This window comes from Archocentrus centrarchus, chromosome 8 (assembly GCF_007364275.1).
Source record: "Archocentrus centrarchus isolate MPI-CPG fArcCen1 chromosome 8, fArcCen1, whole genome shotgun sequence".
Lineage (NCBI taxonomy): Eukaryota > Metazoa > Chordata > Actinopteri > Cichliformes > Cichlidae > Archocentrus > Archocentrus centrarchus.
Genome location: NC_044353.1, coordinates 5,547,734 through 5,568,936, shown reverse-complemented (window position 1 = coordinate 5,568,936; position 21,203 = coordinate 5,547,734). Strand labels below are relative to the sequence as shown.

At 41.1% G+C, this 21,203-nt stretch overlaps 1 protein-coding gene and 1 long non-coding RNA gene across 2 annotated transcripts; both read left to right on the top strand.

The window, feature by feature from the left end:
- Positions 1-6,932: 6,932 nt before the first annotated feature.
- On the top strand, positions 6,933-8,740 carry LOC115785010 (uncharacterized). Its single transcript, XR_004020312.1, has 5 exons — positions 6,933-6,991; positions 7,200-7,352; positions 7,432-7,511; positions 7,596-7,704; positions 7,880-8,740. It is a non-coding gene; the product is annotated as an uncharacterized LOC115785010 (long non-coding RNA).
- A 1,403-nt stretch (positions 8,741-10,143) lies between these two features.
- Positions 10,144-15,865, top strand: LOC115785133 (GRB2-related adaptor protein 2-like). Its single transcript, XM_030736614.1, has 6 exons — positions 10,144-10,277; positions 11,840-11,952; positions 12,687-12,778; positions 13,737-13,856; positions 14,889-15,081; positions 15,477-15,865. The coding sequence occupies exons 2-6, from the start codon at positions 11,857-11,859 to the stop codon at positions 15,654-15,656; spliced, it is 681 nt and encodes a 226-aa protein (XP_030592474.1). The 5' UTR covers positions 10,144-10,277; positions 11,840-11,856; the 3' UTR covers positions 15,657-15,865.
- Positions 15,866-21,203: the final 5,338 nt, after the last annotated feature.

The window sequence follows — 21,203 nt, the reverse complement described above, 5'->3', positions numbered from 1 at the left end:
TCACACTTTGCAGGTGTTAAATAAATACCAGTAAGATTTACGCTGTAATGATATTAAATGTTCATTTCACGATGAACTCACAATGTTGATATTTGCAGAATATTAGGAAATAATAAATCTCATCTGTGCGTGAAGGCAGAAACTCTTCAAAACAACTACACAATCGTTTATATTTTGTGTGATCTTATACTGTATGTTCATTTTAAACATAAACTGATATTTCTATTTTTAAATATGCCACTTTTTAATTATAATTAACCACTAAAATGTGTTTCATCTTACAATAAATGTGTAATTTTATTTTATTTTATTCGATTTTTATATAAAATCTTTTTACATTTAGGCACAAATTTATGTCAAGTTTTATACCGTTTTTGTACGGTTACAATAAAACATTCAATTGTCACCAAAGTCTTTTTCTGAAGGTCAGATATGATGAACTTACTCTCAGCTAAAATGTTCCAGATCTGCATGTTTGTGTTTTAATTCTGCCTTATTGTAGTTTTTTTTTCATTCTTTATTGCTGTATTGTAGTAACAAGATCACTCGGTGATAAATATCCCCGCTAATGTAATTTTGTGAGTACAGTATCGGAGAGAGGAACAGACTTACCCTGAATGACTCACAGCTCCTCAGTGATCAGAGTTTCTTCCTGTTTGCTGCTGCATCACTTTGTTTACTGGTTTCCATGCTGACCAGTTTCACCACTGATGAAAAGGAGTCTTTCCCCCCTCAGAGGATTAACAGCGGCCTGCGGCTGTTTTCGCTCCCTCTAAGTGAAAAATAAAAACGATAAATAAAGGTCGTGCTTTAGCTTTTGTCCACTAGATGGCGTCAATCATCTGCGGCAGTTTTCATATCTTGACAGCAGTGATGACATCATCGCTTCTGTCTCAAACTGGCTCGAAAATATTTATGTCACTGACTTCAAAAATCCGAGCCTTTGTCTTTTTTGCACCTTGCAAACTTCACTCATGAGGAAGCAAAGCTGTTAAATAAATGCAGAGGAGGAAAAAAACAGATATCCGAACTGGAAATGTGCTGCAACTGAAGTATGTAATACTTGGAAATACCCCAGGAAGGTAAAATACCTAAAAAAAAAAAAAAATACCATATTTGAGTAGTTTATGGGATATTATTTAATTTAAACAAACTTCATGTTTTATTTTATTTTACAAATGGTTTAATCCCTGTGTGCTGAACAGCATTTCATGTTTAAATACATTTAAGCACAGATGTCAGCCACCCCTCTTTTTTTAAACAAAATATTTTGCCAGGTGCAGGGATTTACTGAAACCAGTGCAAACATGCGTGGGTGTACAGCATATAAGGCAACAACAGAGTTTGTACAGTTCTGATGAGCTTGAAAGTCCATAATTGGTGTGACCACCTTTATTCTTCAACACCGAGCTCTCGGAGGTAGATTTTTCTGTAAGCAGTCTTCAGGAGCAGTTCTCCAGGCTTCTTGAAGGACGTTCAAAGCTCTTCTTTGGATGTTTCTGCCTTTTGTTCAGTTCTCTGTGACCATGATCCCACACTGCTTCAGTAACATTGAGGTCCAGGCTCTGTGGAGGAAATCCATGACTGATAGAGCTCCTCTGTGTGTTTTCCTGTCCAGGCATGCTTTTATGGGCAGTGTGTTTGGGATCATTGCTGAAAAATGAAGTCATTGCCAATCAGATGCTTTCCACATGGAATTGCATGATGGGGCAAACTCTGCCGATATTTTTCTGAGTTTGTAATTTCATCAATTTTGACAAGTTCTCCAACACCACTGAATGAAATGCGGCTCCAAACGGTCACAGAGCCTCCACCGTGTTTTACAGCGCTCTGACGCTCACTGACCTTTGAAACAATAACTTCTAATCTGCATTCATCCGACCTGTTGACCCAGATTTTCAGTCCAGTTCTTGTGTAATCTGGTATACCTCAGCCTTTTCTCCCTGTTTCCCTTCCTGACAGCCGTCCTTCCACTGAGACCATCTCTGATGAGGCTTCAGTGAACATCTCTCAGGTCCTGTCAGCTCTTTGCTGGAGTTTTCGACTTTATGGACTTGAGTAGAGGACTTTAAGTTCTGAATTATTTGCTGTAGATCTGAATTCTTGGCAGCTCAGACTTGAAGCAGCTGTATATTTGTTGTATAAGAACTTTCATGATGAATATTCAAAAGCAGCAGCAGAGAAACATCAGTGGAAATGTTAGAAATGAGTCACAGCTTCTCAGCTTTTTTTAAATGTCTGCATCATTTTCTGAGAGTAGTCTCTGACCGTCTCGTTGGAGAGGTTTTTGTTCTGGTTTTAATCTGTGATTTTTATCTCTGTCAGGACATCACATCGTACGAGGAGACACAAACCTTTCCTCCGAGCTTTCCGGTCTCCTGATACAGAAATTCATTGTGGAATTGCGAGGCTACCTCAGCCTCATCCTCCTCCCAGCCTGAAATTGTCTCTTCTTCCACTTCCTGTTTGCCCGTGTCAGACATCATCTGCTGCCTCACATACTGACCTGTGGTCAGTCTTGTTAGAGCTGTTTTACTGAACTTGGTAAACTCTTACTCTAACCTCCGGCTCAGTCTCAGGCTCTGCTCTCTGCCGGTAACCTCCACCCGCTCAGACTCTCTCAGACTCCTCTGCCTCGCCTCTCCAGCTCTCTCCCCCGTGTACAGGCTGCCAGTTTGACCTGCCAGCTTTAATGTCCTGCAGAGACAAACTTCCTGGTTAAACTTGCAGAGTGTTTGCATCTCTGTGTTCTGCATCTGGGTTTTTAGTTCAGCAAAGTAAAAATATCACATAAAAACAGAGTGCAATTATGAGAATTAGACATTTATACCTATACACAGGTATCCCTTCTGATAATGACCTTTCATATACACTACAGAAGCCCATTAAGGCCAGAAATAATAGAAAATGTGGACGGCGATAGATTTATGATTTTCACCGATTCATCCCATGTAACTGCTACATTAAAACCAGATTTCATGTAATTGCCAGCGTGATCTGATTCAGTCCCAAACTGCAGACTTCTTGCCATTTTATCGCCATCTTAATGCACGTAAGTCACTTTGAAGATGGCAGCTTACTGTGTGTAATCGCAGACCTCGTCCCCATCTTTGAAGCAACCGTTTCAAAGGCAACAAAATTACAAGCTTACTGCACACAGTTGCTCATTTTGGTCGTGCTGTGGTTTTCCAGCAAGTGACTGTAACTACCACGGTGCCTCAAAAGCTTTTAAAAAGCAGGACGCTGAGTTTTCTCATCCTTTTTGAATTCTTAATTTTGTCATCTTTAGTTAGTATTTAGTATTTCACACCTGCGCTGCCATCTGATCGACTTGGTAAACCTCTATGAGGCTCTGATCTTTGCACACGCCTCTCAGTCAGGGGGCTGCGTTCACATACAGCTCACCTCGTCCACCCTCAGGTGTGATTTGATGTCTTGAAGCAGCTTTAGAGACTAAGAGACTTCACACTCCAGCGAGGCCTGCTATGCTGCCTTAGCTGTGGCCACCAGGCCGGGACCTATTCTGCAACCTGTGTGATCAACGCTGCAGAGCCAGCTGCCATCCATCATCTGGATCTCAGCGATCCTGAGATCCAGATGATGGATGGCAGCTCTCCTGTGCATATCTCATCCAGACCTGGTTTGTGACAAGTGTCTGATTCGGCGAGAGAGCCGGGGTATTAGCTGGAAGAGAGGTGACATCTTCGGAAAAGAGCCAAAGATGTCAGGTAGGTCCAGGTGCTGCAAACAGCCACGACATGACATCCATCTCATGACATCTTACTGTCATCTGTTTTCACATTGCATGTAATACTTTTATGAAACTGTTTTCCTGCTTTGGTCTTGTGCTGCAGAGCCTAATGAGGCTTTAATCTATTAGCCTGCTTTTTTACGTAATACATTCTTACTCAACATATGAAATTATTGTTTGCATATTTTTACATAACTCTGCTTCTTTTTCCCCTGATATTAATAATAATTTCATGCTGCAGTGACACAGTTTCCTTTCCTTCCTTCTCTTTGATGGATTAATTAAAGATTCAAATGAAGTCATCTCCATGTTGATTAGATAAAACTGAGCTGAATTAGCCCACACAGCGTTTTGATCTTCATACTCGCTCAGACTTGTTTCTGGATGATGAACTGTCAGTTTAAATTTATAAGCAGTGGTCTGAAATTGTTCTAACAGGACTAAATCTAAGATGCGGGCAAAAAAAAAAAAAGTGACCATAACCTCGTTGATTAAAGATGAGCGAATCGTTAAAGGTGCTGAAACACTTAAAATATCTGAATAAGAAGCCATCCTCCCTGAATGAATGTTGTTGCTTCCCGTCTTCACCTCTGAGACTCGTTTGTATTCCCCTCCAGTTTGATGGTGCGGTCGTCTCAGATGGTCTGGCCTCGCCAGGTCTTCCTGTCCCTCCGTGGTTGGACTTCTGAGCTGGCCACTTAGTGCTGATGTCATCCCCAGACTTCCTATATCAACCACAGTTATACTCTTTATCGCAGGTCCTCTCTACAGCATCAGCACAGCAGCTCATTTTATATTTTACAACTTTGGTTTGTGTGCGTGGTTGTTGCTGGACCTGACACACTTTTTTTTATTGTCTCTCGTACATGACTCAGGTGAAGTGATGGCTGGTTCTTTTAGTGCTTAAGAACATGTATGTGAACTTTAACTAGATTATGCAAACTGCAAACACTGAATTTCCTCACGTGTCCTTGTGCTGCAGTACAAGCACACAAACACATGGTGGCAGTAGAGAGAAAGTCCTTAGGCTTTATTACGTGAGTGCCCAAACTACACATGCACACACAAATATGGTATATAAAAGACGGGCACAGCTGCTCTGCTGCAGATTTTGGCAGCTGCCATGTTGTTTTTTTGGAGCCAGAAGTGACCATATTTGGATGATAGGAAAGTTACCCCCTCTTCAACAGTGCTAATCTCATCAGAAAGAAGGTTACCTGCTCTCAAAGTTAGTAATTACCACTAATTAGCAGATGTAGCTGTACAGTTTATGAATGCAGCCTGCTAACCAAGCTTGCTAGATTTAGCTGATAAATTAGTACCACCCTCTCCTCGAAATATGGTAACTTCCATTTCCAAAATAAACAACAAGAAAATCACCAGAATGCCAATGATGAGGCTTAAAAACGTGACATCATAATAAACAGATTTAAACACGGGAGTCTGAGAGGATTTACTCGCTTTTGGAGTCTGTCTCAAGTGGTCATTAGAGGAACTGCAGGTTTTGTCTGTATTTTTCAGCCTTGGAGGTTTCTATTGAATACATGCATCCATGATGTTAATGATACTAATGCTGCTCCCTTTAAGAGTTGTCTCCATCTCACCTTATCCCAGCATCCTCCTCTGTCACACCAACCCTTCCGCATGTCCTTCTTCACTGCATCCATGAACCTTCTCTGTGGTCTTCCTCTTTTTCTCCTGCCTGGCAGCTCCATCTTCAGCATCCACCCTCCCTCCTCTGCACCTGTGCAAACCATCTCAGCCTTGCCTCTCTATCTGTCACCAAACCTGAGCTGTCCCTGTGATGTACTCATTTCTAATCCTGTTCCTCCTGGTCTCTCAGTTTCATCAGAATCATCAAGAATGAAACTGATATTGTTTTAACTGGAATATTGATCGTGGATTGACCTGAGGTATCTCCCTTTGTCTATTTATTTTTGGAGGATTTTAGCATATTTTAGCTGTTCTCCAGAATAATCTGCAGGTAAATTAAAACCACCTGTCAGAACATCTTTGGCCCTTTTTGCCAGTAATGTAAATTGATGTAAATCTGTTCCTGTTATTTATTTGCTCAGGAAGCATCCAGTGGATTTCACGAGTCCATTATACTCCTGCATGAATTAGTGGCAGCAGCTGCAGAGCAGCAGGACCACAATAAAAGGCTAAATTATTCCTGACAGTGAGACTAATGGCAGTATTTTACGTGCCACGCAAATTCAGTATAACTAAATTTCACTTACAGAGATGGATTAGCTGTTTGTTTACTGAGGCTTGAAGTGCAGCAGCTCCCGCAGAGCGGTGATCAGTCCGCTAATCAAGTAGATAAATTAATAAAGATCTAAGTTTCTGTTTCTCCTGAACTTCACTGGAGGAAAATATCAAAGCTGGCCTTGGCAAATCTACATGATGGCAGTCTGATATGGTGCAGAGAGGCTGCTGTGTGCAAAGGTCCAGCTTAAATGACCCTAAATCTTGTAGTTTGGCACCAGAAAGGATAAGAAAGGCTTCAGATGGGTCGCTGAGAACAGCTTTTTCTGAAAAGACCTGATTATTGTCACCTCCTGACTGACCACCAGAATTTAATATGTGCAAGAGATTAAAATACCTAATCAGAAATAGAAGTGATGCATCTCATTCTCTATCAAAATGTTTCTCAGCAGCATCAGACTCATGTTTGAAATGACAGCTCATTAAAACCTCCTAAGCTACAGTAGACGTCCCAGTTTAGATCCCAGGGGCCTAAATTTATGGCTCTTACGGTTCAGATACGGCACTGGTGAATGTTTTGTGGGCCAGATGGCGCCCAGATGCCAAAGCACACACGACATTTGATCCATTTATGCTGGGTCCAATTTGGGCCAAACATTCATTGCTATATAGGATGATGCTTTTTTTTTTTTTTTTTTTCCTACCCACGTGTTTAGGACCCCTAACGCTAATTCAGTACCACATTATATTTACATTTATAAGTTTACAAAGTCCTGTTAACAACCAGCACACCCACTTTATAATTATTTGACTAGACCAAATAACACAGAAGGGGTAAACACAACAAGATGGATGGCAACTAAATAGAAACCAAAGCTGACAAAAAAACCCAAATGCCCCCCATGACATGCAGCACATGGTTTGGCCCAATAAGCTGGCTTCAGGATTTAAGCAGCCTCAGGTGGCTCACAGGTGTTCCCTTTGTGCCATTGAGGAGAGTCTGCACTTCCAGTAACTCCTGGAAACCCAGTGGTAATTGTTAAACGCATGTTATTGTGAGTCTGTCTGTTTTGTAACAATGCAAGGTTAAAATCAGGTGGGTTTACTTGAAGTCAGGTTTAAGTGTGGCTGACTGTGAATGAAATGAACCTGTGTGGGTAAGATGAGCGGCTGGATTGGGCTCTTAGCATGTGTGGCTGTGATTTCTGGTTTATTCATGAATAAAATCTTTTTCCTGCAGAAAAAAGCACTTCATGAATGACCCTCTCCCTGATGGCACCTCTTCTCGTCAGCATCTTCTAACCTTTCTGATGTTGGTTCGCTCGCAGTGAAAACCAGATGGGGACACGGTTTTACACTGTAACAGTAAATGATGAGCTCGGCTTTAAAAAGGGTAATATACTTAATGTCAGTGCAGAAGTCAACCAGGAAATGACTGCTTTTCATTACTACTTTTGACTTTTTCTGGACAGATTTCAAGCCCTGAAGATGTTTGGTGTAAAACTGATGAACAGACGAGAGACTTCTGTCACATTTAAATGCAGGCTCCAGGGTACGAGTGCAAATGTTCCACTGAGCAGAAATTCAAATGTCTGGTTTACATAAGATAATCATGAGCCTTGTGGCCTCTGTTTAGGTGGTCCACAGAACATGGTCAGTGCTGCAGAGGAGCTCCTGAAGACCAAATGTGTGGGAGTTTGGTGTGAGGATGCTAGACTGCCACTGGAAACTCCTGCATTTGTCAAGTGAGTCTTTTTAAAAAAAAAAAAAAAAAAAAAAAGCTTGAAAGGCCTCAACTTCAAGTTTGGCCTGTTAAGCTAAATGCTAAAGAGTTGAGAAATGTGGCTTACAGTGCACTTCCTGTTCTGTCCTGGTCAAACCTTGTCACTGAGCCCTCCTAATGTGTGGTTTCCTCCACAGATGGCGTCCATGGTGCAGGTGTTGGGACTGGCACATCAAGGTGCTGAATGGCAAGATGACTCATCGGGTGATGCTTTTACTACATCTTCACACAACTTAATCTATGGGTGCACTGGCCCTGAAATGTCCACTGCGAGCAGACTTGCCTGCACTGCATGTCAGACTTCACTCAGACTGACTTGGTGCAGCTTTAATCTACAAAGGAGCAGAGACTGGAACTTCCTGAACCTCCCACACAGGAGCTGCCATGTTCTTATGCCAGGTGGCAATGGAGTTTTTAGCTTTCGTGTTGCGCACAAGGTGTCTTCTGGTATCAGGAAGGTGACAAACCAGGTGGAAGTGGCTAATCTCCTCAGCCAGGAGACGAGGTTTGGAGCATAACATTTAGCACTTACTTCCAACTATTCAGTTGGGTTTAAGCACTTACCAAGTCCTCTTTGATTAGGATTAGGCTCTTCATTGTCCTCATTTAGGACTAAAGCACTGTATATTACTCTAGGTTGGGTTTAGATAATCTAAGACTCTTCCTTGTTTCAGTATAGCACTTACCAAGTCCTCTTTGATTAGGATTAGGCTCTCATTCCTCTTTGATTAGGATTTAAGGCACTTAACCAAGTCCCAAGGATTTGGCTCTCCAGACCCCTCCTTGGTTGGTTTTAAGGAACACCAGATTCCTCCTCGGTTCGTCACACTGCTGCCAAAGGACACATTGTGTGAAACATCAGCAGCTATAAAACTACTTTGACACCTCCAGAAAGGACCATGCTAGAAGACTTGTCTCCAAAGCTTGTTGGGATCATTTTCTTGGCCATGTTACTGATGACTGGACTGTCCATGTTTTGACTAATAAAATTTTACACCATTTAGTCATTTTGTGGTTTCTGTGAATTTGCCGGTTGACTTTTTGCTAGATTTCATGACTGCAATAAGGAAACTGGGGCCAGCTCAGGTTTTAAGAACTTTTTGTCCATGTAACTGAACCAGTGTGGTAGTTTCCCCAGTCACTTCATTTGTTTAGTGATGTAAAAATGGTATATAGACTTCCATTTGACTTAAATGGCAGTTCAGTGACAATTTGACATCTTGGGCTTACGGTCTTAAAAGCTGTGGTGCTCAAGACTCGCAAACTAGGCCAGCTCTAGCTATGGCCGGGGATGGGATGAGCCCACCCAATAAAAGGATGTGAATTTTTTCTTCAGGCAGTTGGGTAAAGGTCACAAAACACTCCTAATGTCCAGCTAGGTACACAGCTCACCAGAGTTTACTGTAGATCATCTTGATGCAGATGGTAGTGCCAAATCACAACTGTTGCCTCAAGGTGCTTTATATTGTAAGGTAAAGGCGCCCTATGAGCAAGCACTTGCTGCCGGGGGGAAGGAGAAACTCCCTTTTAACAGGAGGAAACCTCCAGCAGAACCAGGCTCAGGGAGAGACGGGGCAAAGAGGACCTGATTAAATGCAAAGTTTTTTCTTTTTGAGAAGGACTGCACTGAATGAGCAGCCTAAAAACATGAAAGCTTATTTAATGAGTACGTTTAGTTTTGGAGATTTACATGTAAACTAGAAGGTGAAACATTTAGTATTAGGTTTCTGTGAATATGTGAGAGAAATTAATATGAAATTAATTTCCTTTTCCTTGATGGAAATCATGAGGTCAAGGAAAGACATGAAGGAGAATTTATGATTGAGATTAGAAACCGTGGTGCTCGCTGAGCTGCACTTACTAATTACTGATATTTTTTCTGCTGTGGTGAAATTAAAAGGTCCTTAATATGGCTCATGAGCTTAACTGATTATCTTTTTCTCAGAGATGTATGACAAAAGAAATATCCATCCATCCATCCCTTCTCTTCCACTTGTGGAGTGGGATGGGGTGGGGGGTCTGGATCCTATCCCAGCTGACGTAGGGCAAGAGGCAGGATACACCCTGTACAGGTCGTAGGGCTAACACAGAAAAGAAGAAGAAAGAAATATCCTAATAACGTAAAAAACTAATCAGAGTCATGACCTGTGTCAGTTGTAAGTTGACTGTTTTTCATGACGGTGCATCACCATGAATTATGAGATGGAAGTTTGTCCTTTCCTTTCATTTCATGGGATACTCCATTGTCTCCTCTGCCCTTTCTTCGGTATTTAGAGAATTCAACCAGCTACTTCTGGGTCACTTCTCTCAGTTGGAGCCTTTCTGAGTGAAACTGTTGCAGCCTTCCTTCTACACGTACTTTGGCTGGGCACCCCTCTTTCCTTGTACTCCCACTTCAGCCAGGCAGGTGGTGGTAATACACCTAACTGCTGGACCTCAATGGCCAAAAAGGAGAAGAAGAAGAAGAAGAAGCAGCCACACCCTTTATGCCACCTGGAAAGGTCCTCACCCCCAACATGACCTCACAGACTGCTGGTAATTCACTGAAACAGAGACTATAATATTTTATTCGTGTAATTTTGTAGGGTGAATGTGTGTGCCTCATGTAAACAGGTTAAAAGCAAATGACTGTAAATCAAACTGCATGACTTTTAACTGTTTGACTGTGGGTGGCTGCAAATTAAATGAACCTGTGCAGGTAAGTAACTGATGGCCGTGTGTGGCTGCAGCCATGACAGTCAGTAAATGTGCCCCTGGTTTGGGTTAATGGTTTCATTTAAAAAGATTCAGCCACCATTTAACCTCTGAACCTGAGTCAAAAACATGAAGCAGAAGCATTACAGGGTTAAAGTTTATTTAAGGTGTGCAGGGACTGAAATGCAAATAACCAAATTTAACAGCTCACAGAGTTTTTCATTGAGGATTTGGAGTAATGCACTTCTCTACATATTCCTGACCACTGTGTCTTTATCCAGTCTGTGAATTCTGTGAAATTAACGCTGCTGTGAAAAAAGCAGATTTCAAATGATTTTATTCAGATTTTAACTAATTGAGTAATTGAGCTCATTTGCATCTGGTAACTGAAAAGTCCCCCCCCCCCCCCCCCACCCCACCCCACTCTCTCTGAAACTTTTACAGCAGGTTTCCCTGACTTTAAGCAGTGCAGCACTTAATTGAAACATGTGCAAGGATACTTGGAAATTTGTGCAATTCTAAGAACCTTAAAAGTCAGTATTTGCTCTGACCACCTTTATTCTTCAGCACAGCCTGAACTCTTTGGCCGTTTTCTTGTAATGTCTTTAAGTCTTCAGGAATAGTTTCCCAGGCTTCTTGGAGGACATTCAAAGCTCTTCTTTGGATGTTGGCTTTTGTTCCGTTCTGTCAGGATGATTCCACACTGCTATGTTGAGGTCCAGGCTCTGGGGAGGCCAATCCACGACTGATGGTCTTCCAGAGTGTAAGCGTTTCCTATCCAAGTATGCTTTTGCTGCACTGGCACGTATTGCATGGTGGATCAAAACCTGATGGGACTTTTTTGTGTTCATAATTCCATCAATTTTGACAAGAATTCCAACCTCACTGGCTGAAATGCAACTCCAGATGCATCACTCAGATCCTGCGTCAGCTCTTTGTTGGATTTCCCCGTTTTTTACTGTTTGATTTCTTTTGTCCTGCATTTTCCTCATATTTTTTTTAAGTGCACCATGCTGAGATATGCCAAGTTTTAAACTAAGAGCTCTTTGGGAATCGCCTTACTGGTCACAGCAGATGACTGCCCCTCCCTGAGCCTGATTCTACTGGAGGTTTCTTCCTGTTAAAAGAGAGTTTTTCCTTCCCACTGTCACCAAGTACTTGATCACAGGGGGTTGTTTTTATTGTTTGATTGTTGTCCCAAAGTGACTTTGAAAGTACATTAGTCAAAGAGCAGCGGTGGTACCTTTGACCCCATAGAAACAGAGGTTTCCCTCCTTGCAAAGCTCAGATTTTCATTTGACAGCTAGACTAATGGTGTTTCGGAAGGACTGACAATTCATGTGTAAGCATTTCTGTTTATCGGGGGACCTTCCTCTGATCGAGCCACTTCTCCTTCCTTACAGTCTGCTGAACCTTTCTGATGCTTGAGCCTTTCCCAATGGAAGCCAGAGGAAAGTTTGATTTTACTGCAATAGCAGATGATGAGCTGAACTTCAGACAGGGCGACATACTCAAGGTCAGTGTATAACTATACCCTGTTACAGCTTCACAGAAGTTATATTAAAGATGGACGTATTCATGAGCACTTGGTGTTTGCAGATAAGTCAGTATCTTCCATACAAACTATGGCAACCTGCTAGCAACCAAAGCAATTGCAAGGTTTTCACTGAAGCATTATATACCTCTTTGTGACAGTTTCACCTAGCAATAACAGGCAACCTCCCGCAACCACTTGCCAACCAGTCAGTATGTATGAATGGGGGCTAACTAACCAGGCTAGCATTAGCGTACAACTCAGCACTCCTCCCTATCATCCAGTTGTGGTCTAAAACCAGTGGACTATGTCCATCTTTTATACACAGTCTATGTACAGTATGTTGTACAGTATGTTTGAAACCATGGCATCACCACCTACTGGTCATTAGAAAGAATGCAGCTTATTTCACTTCTGGAAGCAGTCTTTGTTTCTTTTTCTTTGTTATTTTTTATTTATTTTTTTTATCAAGCTCTATTCTGCTTAGCTCATGACTTAGTGGTGACTCACATTTTCCCCTTTTATTGGGACTGATGATGATAACAGCTTTTTCTGCTTTCATCACAGCAACTGCGCTTCCTACTGTGTTGAATTTTAAAAACTGTCTGAGACATTGTTTCAGTGTGTGGCATGAAGGGGTGAAAATACTGCTCTTCAATATAAAGCACAACAACTGATCCTCCTGTATGATCTTTTATCTTCTCATGTCTGGGCAGATTATACATTATGATGACATTTGGTGTACAGCAGAGATAAACGGAGAGGAGGGACTTGTGCCACGTAATTTCCTCGACATCCGTTTTCCAAGGTAAGACACAGATGAACAATAATCCTCAGAGAAAAACAGAAATCCTCTTGATTCTGTGTGCAAACCATTTAAAATAACTATGAAACAAGAATGCAAAAGATGCCCAACAGTCAACTTCAAATTACTTAAATATGTTTTCTGACCAACCATCAAAACAAATTCAATCAATGTTGTGCATGGAGAGAAAGTGCTACCCCCCCCCAGCCTCCTGGCAGCAGAACCTTTCAGTGGCACAAATCCCCTGGAAGCAAATAATTACAGGTCTCAGTAGATCTTAATGGGTGCATATGAGCCTCAAGGACTTCATTCACAATATCAATTCAAAAGCAAATGGCTAAGCAAGAACCAGGAATGGAAAAAAAAAAAAGCTAAAATCATAATAAATATAAACCACTGAGAATACTTTGAAATACTTGAAAAATTTGGGTAAATGTATCTATGGCAGTAATTTGAACATCCTAGGTGACATTGTTCTCTATTTATTGCGTTCATTAGATTCTCAAAAAACTTGACTTCTGACCTTGCGGTCAAGGTTGCTGAGATTCAAACTCATCCATCTTTTAGTAGATAGACCTATATTATCAATTTGAATGTCCTAGATTGCATCATTTCCTAGTCATTGCAGTCACAAAATTGTCTGCCCGTCTGCCCTGCAGGGTGACAACAATACCCCATCAGCCTTTTTAGGCTGAGGGTTAAAAGCATCAGATATGCTGTGCTGTAGCTGAATTCCCAGTAATGTAGGCAAGATTATAAATTTCTGAATATAATACAGCATTTTGTTATTTTTTGTCTTAATTTGTAAAAACTGCTTTTTAAAAAGCAGTAGTTTTTTAACATCATGCAGGAAAGGGAGAAGGACAGGATGCTTTTACTTTTGTGACACTGGCTGGTAGGTGTGTGTACTTCATCTGTCGGTGCATCAGATCGTCATAAGCATCGTGGCCTCTGTGTCCAGATGGTTTCAGGAGGACGCCACAAGTAGTGACGCAGAGGAGCTGCTGAGGACCAAACATGTGGGAGAGTTTGTGATCCGAAAGTGCCGGACCAGCCCTGGAAACTTCTGCATTTCCATCAAGTGTGACTCCCAACTAATTATTACACACTACACCATTGTATCTGACCACTTAGACAGACCTTTTTATGCTAAAGTCACACTAGGGAAAACAGTGATTTAAGACCGCAGCATGAACAAAATTATTGCGACTCTGTGCGATGAGCTTACAGTCTTGTTGTCTTTGAAATGGTTGATTTGAAGACGGGGACGTGGTCTGCGACCAGTCAGTTTCTGTCTTCAAAGTGATTTTGATAGTTCAAGATGGCAATAAAAAGGCAATAAGAGGGTCTGCTCTCAGTTAGCAGCTGAATGCATTAAAGCTGGCAATTAAATTCAATCTGTTTGTGATATATGGTGATTAACTGTGATAAAGCTGCAAAAATTGCAATCTGTCTCTGTTGCAAATCTGGTGCCATCAGCATACACAGAAGTTCACACTTTACAGAACTTAACGTTAACTTATATTCAGAGTTCAGCCAAAACTTAGATTTGAACAGAAATTCAGTAACAGTAGTTGCTGCAGGATGGCGATTTAACTGCAAAATGATGTAGGCGCTGAGCATCCTTGCTTTTATATAGGACTAACAGACTGACTCAGATTGATTGCATTTATAAATTCGATAGCAATTATTTCCAAACTTTTTCCAGTCTGTTTGAGAGCATTTGTAGTCGGACCATGATTGGTTGGAGATTATTCACCGCAGACGATAAACGTAACCTTCGTGTCAGGACGGTGAAGCTAATGCTCCCTTAAACGTGCATTCTTTTTAATAGCCAGCAAGGTAAGACTCCTCTGGTTGTACAGAGGTCAATGGGGGAAACAGGTCATACTAAATGAGTAATTATAGAGTCAGATAAGTTGGTATACGGCCTGAACCCTGATCTGAACAGAATCAATTGTAACTGAAAGTATCCCAAAAATGACTCGAATGCAAACTCTAGTTTTTCATTTTTTTCATTTTTATTTCTGTTGCTTAATGTTATTTCACACTGCGATTTAATTTTGGTTAAGTATGATAAACTTTGGAGTATCCTGCTTTTGTCTGTCCTCAGATATGAGCATGGCATGATACACTACAGACTGTTGAGGGACAAGAAAGGCCACTACTTCCTTTGGCGGGAAAAGTTCACCTCCTTGAACAAATTGGTGGACTTTTACAGAACCAACTCCATCTCTAAAAGTAGGATAATCTACCTCAATGTTGATGGATTCCCAGACAGAGGGGGCCCCTCCAAAGCTCGGCTGGTGAGAGAGTTTATTTTATTCCAATTTTCAGACTAAAGAGCAGTTTCTAGATGATACGTTTGGAGCATTGTTAAATAATACTCCAGGTAATCTCAGTTCAAATCATTAAGACTTTTAATTTTAGATAGAGCCCCAATGATCAGACAGTATAAAATTCAAGATCGAGTATCCATCCATTTTTTTGTGGATAAGCAGAATCCAGCATAATTGTTAATTTGGGTTAGTGTTTGGGCATACATTCTAGACAGTTTTTAGATATTTAATGCCTCCTTTTTGTCCTCTTCATTACTAAAATCAGTCACATTGGAACCTTTTGATTACTAAAGATGCATTTTGAAATGCGTTCATTCATAAGTCGCCTGTCAGGTATTGATAGGTTTGTTTTCCGTCCACAGGCCATGACTATTTTGCGAGTGAAGGCAGTGTGCGACTTCAGCGCTATACATAAAGATGAGCTCAATTTGAACGTAGGTGACGTCATTGAGGTGCTGGATATGTCTGATGTCTTTTGGTGGAAAGGGAAGCTGAAAGGCTTTATTGGGATGTTTCCTGCAAGCTCCACAAAACCGCTGTGAGGAAACGCCGCCTGCACACATTAAGACTCAGCCTGCAGGTGCACCTGCGTTCCAGTATGAGTTTCTTAACCTTAATGACCAGCAGGCCTTTAGGTTCTCTGCTGCACATCAGCCTTCGACCAGAGGAGTGAGTCAGTGAAGCTTTTTATCTACAAAGGAGCGGAATGACGATGGACGAATCTCTGCTCATGTTTTAACACATTTTACTACACACTTTTTTTTTTTTTTTTTTTTTTTTTTTTTTTTTGTGACCTTTTAAATAAAAGTTTTATGATCATCTTTGAGTTTACATCTGAACTCATTATGAACTGAGGGGTTCTGGGAATTTTTTTTTTGTTTCATTTTTCTTGTTACAAAGTTTATTCCCATCAAATCTACCCTGTAATGTTTCCTGTAACTTATTCCCTCTGACTTCTGTAGTCTCGTCCAACCCAACAGACTGTAGAAGATGCAAAACCTTAAACCTGCAGTCTTTCCAATGACCACCAGGAGGCGATACCTGTTCGCCACCAAAAAAAAAAAAAAAGCCATCTGGTTGTACTCTTTATACTGCCCTACCCATATTTTCTCTTTTTTTCTCTGGTGGAAACACAAAGGTTGCAGTGTTATTGTTGAGTGATTAGGTAACACAGTTTTTCATTTAAAAAATTGCTCTTTAGTTAATGGGCTTTTGCGATAATTCGTCCTCATAAAATGCACTGTGAAAAAATGCCAATGTCTACATTGATGATGATGTAACAAGGTCCTAATGTTTCTAAACAAGAGAATAAGTAGGGAGCAGCAGGAACAATTTCACAGGTTAATCCAGGAGTTGAAGCTGTATCACTGCTTTCGTACATACTTCAGGGGCAGTGTGAGCTCTTGCTGGCAGAGTTGGGATCACATCTGAGGAGGCAGAGAAATAAATTCAGTGAGCAGCGTCTAGCTGTGTGTCTGAGGAAAATGCTATAATTTTACTGTTCCCACATCACTGTATATTCAGTATATCTGTGCACGTTTTGAGCTATGAGCTCAATGTTGCCAAATGCAGCACTCAGATTGGTCAGATCTCTTTAATCACTGGTGAAAATCTGAAAAATCAAACTTGATCAGAAAAGAATAAATGCCACAAATTCATCCTGTGAAATGATGCAGTCGGTGTGAACGGCTCCATTAAGAACAGGCGAGTCTGAAAAACATTTTTACCGCACAAAAGATTTGCATGAATTTTACATGTCCTGGCCTTAAGATTGCAGGGTTAGACTTGGTTAAGGGATAAATTTGCAGGTGCAAAAGGGTGTTTTTGTTTGTTGGAAACAATTAATGGAAATATTAGATAACTACTACATTTTAAAAAGGTGAATTTTAAAGAGTTTGTTGAAATTATCCATAGAATCTGCTTCCCAAACATTTTGATAGTTTGTTCCCAAGTTTGGGGCCATAAACTGGAAAAGTTTCAAACTTTTTCCTGCTTTCTTGAGGCACAGGCTTTTCTCTTGCAAGATCCTCGCTGCTTTTTATGCTACACCTGGAGGTAAACTAGTTTCTTACCACTGTTGCCAACTGTAAGAAAGCTCACTGTTGGTGGTTTCAGAAGTCGCTAAAGAGGGGTCCCTTTCACTTTCTGAAGTTATAAATCAGGGTTGGTGCTGCAGAAAAATACATGACATTCAAACATGGACCTGTTTCTCCTAAATGACCCTCTACTTTGGGACAGCCAAGCTCTTGAAAAGGTGACTGAAAATGTTCCTTAGAAGTAACTTCAAAGTGAAAATGCAGTGCTTACCTCCCAGCGGATATAAATAAATAAGATGGTGAAGAAAAGGGCTGAAGGCAGCTTTTAATCCATTGCTTTGATTCTACGAATGAAGTTGGATGAGAGATGTATCAGACTGTGAAGTTCAGCTAATGGCTGAGGAGCACCATGACCTCAACTGACTGCCTTAAGGAAGTATAACTGTAAATAACTGAACTGCTTTAAAAGACACCATAAACCTGTGAACAAGAAACTTGGAAAAGTTTGGTTTTTTTTTTTTTTTTTTTAGCATTGATTCAAACCAATAAGGTACATTCTTCTAATCCAGAACCACCAAACCAAGTTTTTATTGCCTAAACCTGTAATACTACTATAACCTAGTACTATACTCCGACACGTGGAGGACCAAACAGGAATGCCAGGTTCAGTGCCGCATGTTTCCATGCAGTAAAACTTAATTTCCATGGAGTCTGGACACCGCCAAATGGAATGTGAACGTGTCCACGCAGCTATTGAGACTGCTAGAAGAAATGTGCGTATCTGCAGTCCACAGGGGTGCTAGTGTGGATGGCATGGAAGAGCATATAATGTGACTGAGCTTCTTTGATTTCAAGTCTTACAACACAAAATGCAAAACAAAACAAAGAACACAGACAATTGTTCACTGGCAGAAAATCAAATGGCTGCTACACAAAGGAAAATCCCAGGAGCATTCAGTTCAAATATGAACTCTGACCAAGCATTGTGTTATCAATTTGTAAAAAGAAAAATGCTTTAAAAAATTCTAATCTGTACACTATGATCACTTTTGTTTTGGCTCTCCTGTAAAGTTGCTGTGACTTCCACTGTAGTCTCTAGTTTGAGCAGGAAGGCACTCACATTCATTTACCACCCGGTCATCCACTTCCTGAAGACCCCTCAGGACCACTGTGCATGCAGTCACTCCATCTTCCTCTAGGGAACTTCATCCTTTCAGACGGAGGGCCCCCATGCATCAACCATCCACTCCCTCTCATCACTCCCTATAAGAGAGATTGCTCCAGGGCAGGGTTAATTGTGCAGTGGCTCCACTGCGTTTTCTTCTTTATCAATTGTATCGATTAGTCAGCTGTTCAAAATATATGTGCAGTGGCGCAGTGGGTTGGTGCTCGCCTTGCAGCCGGAGGGCTGCTGGTTCGAGCCCCTGTCCCTGCATTGTGTCCTTGGGCAAGACACTTAAACCACATTGCCTAAAGGTAGCGCAGGTCTCTGGCTGCATGACCGCAGATGCTCGTCTCTGGATGAGTGATCTGTAACAATCATTTCATTGTGTGCACAATGAGTTGAGAATCTAAAAATGTTTTTGAGTTTTATGCTATAACTAGTTGTAAAGAAGTGACTGAAAATTAAATAAGTGAGAATTATCATTTTTAAAATCAGTTCATTCATCTAATAATTACAGTTTTCTTCATCCAGCCAGTCCCAGCCCTCCTCTCCTCTGCAGCCTCACGTCCTCATCATCTTTGTTCCTCTTTATTGTATTTTCTTTGGTGCTGGCTGACTCTCATCCACCTCCACTTACAGTGTCCTCGGGGCTGGAGGCAATTAGGACAGGAATCTCCATAACAACATGTCATCCATGAGGCCAAACCAAGGCCAAGTAGCAGGAGTGGGCTTCCCACTCACTCACTCCCTCACCTGACCCTGGACATTTGCAATCCTGCAGGCAGAAGAAACAACCATGGCAATTCACACAAAGAGCAACAGAGAACATTTAAGCAAATAAGTTTATTATTCATGCAGAAACTTTTTTTTTTTTTTTTGGGGGGGGGGGGGGGGGGGGGGGGGTTATTAGGTTATAAACATGTTATAAACATGTTAAAAGCTTAAAAGCACTCATGCTTTGACTTACAGTGAACATAAAGCTATGTTTTCATTCAGTCTGTTGTGAATTTTAGGAGAACATACTGTCCTATTACCAACATCAGCATTTCAAAATCCATACTGGCTGTATTCACTGTATTAACATTTCTAGAAATCTGACTCATTTCCCCATTACACCACCAGACTAGACCACAGATTAGTTTTCAAGCTGCTGTACTCTCTTATTTTTGAAATAATGTGAGTGGCCTTTCACTTCATAAAACTGCATTGTGACTCACTGCCTACAGCACAAAGCTCCTCTTATTACTTATCAGTTTTTGAATAAAGCCAGCGGCCATCATCTGTACTTCGGCCCAGCTTAGTGTTTTTTGTACTTTTTGTCTCCTATGTGAAACTTTCAAGGTGTTCTTGAGGGCTAGATATGGTTTTCTGTCTGAATGCATGACCCAAAGTGTTCTTTCTGCAGGGCAAACTGTGCCAGGTTTGTCTCATGCAAACAGACATGTCTTTAATTTGACTGGCCATGAGGCTTTTTTTGATCTGCATAGGGATATAGGATACATTTGTTTGCAAGGTCATTACTGAAGGACAGAAACAGAGCTGGTTCTTACTCAGGCCATGGTAGGGAATTAAATCTTATCCATCAAATGTAATGAAATAGTGGAATAATGTTGGAATTTGTAAGAACAAGGTCTGAGCTCTCTAGTTTTTATGGGCTACGGCAAATTATGTCATAATTTTACATGCCCCACCTTATTAATAGCTCCTACTATACCCGTAATGAAATAGTGATTCAGATCAGAGTTAATACGCTCTCAGCATTACCAACATACTGAGCAGCTGAAAATAATTCCTAACTGCTTTGAGTAACACCAGCAGAAGAAGAAGAAGAAGAAAGAGCTTTATTTGTCACATACATATACATGCAGTGAAATTCATTCTCTGCATTTAACCCATCACACACATGGAGTATGTAATACACACAGCACAGCATGGAGCAGGGGGCAGCCAAAGGGCGCCCGGGGAGCAACCTGGGGGGGGGTGGGCTTGCTCAGGGACCCACAGTGATGCCAGCCCGAGGATTTGAACCAGGGTCCTCTCAGTGATGAAACCTCTTCTTCTCCCCTAGGCCACCACTCCACCAGAATATGACAGTGTGATACATCAACAAACTTAGAAATAAACAGCCAGCATTGATTATACCAGCATAATACACAAAAAATCAACCATAAAGCCTCCTCATAAATCATTAATGTAACCTGCTCCCATAGCTGGTTATTTATGGCTGGCTTAAATGGCCTAGTGCTCCCTTTATAACAAGGAAAGACCTCCATCAGAACCAAGCCAGAGCGTATCTAGGAGAGTTTTTCCACTTTCTGTTCATCCCATTGCACAGAAAATCAAAGCAGTTCAGCCAGACGCTCACAGGTCCCCAATGAATAGCAGTGAATGGAGCTAAATGGCTAAAACAATTATGTACATCTGCTTCTGGACAGAAACAGCCCACACACTGTTGTAGTTTTTGCCAATACAGAAACCAATTAAAAAAACCACTTGTGTCCTTCTGTTTTGTTGCAGAAAAGCTTATTTACTTTACAGAAAATGCCAAAATTCTGCTAATTCCACAACCCTTTACCATCAAATGTGGTTTAAAACATTAAAACGGCAACAAAACAAACACGCAGCCTCTTAACGGGACTTCACTAACCAGCGGGTGGTGTCATGGCAGCTACGTCTTTTGCACTGTCATGTACATTTACTGGCTAACAGTTCTTGGATGGTTCCTCCCTTTTTGCTATCAGTGGTCACCACTGAGAAGAAGAAGCATGCAGTAATCCAGACACAACTTTATGAATTATGATTACAACATGTGGCTACTAGAAAACCTACATGACAGTCTGGACACACTTACATACTCAAACTAGCAGCGCTAGCTGTTAGTTGCAAAT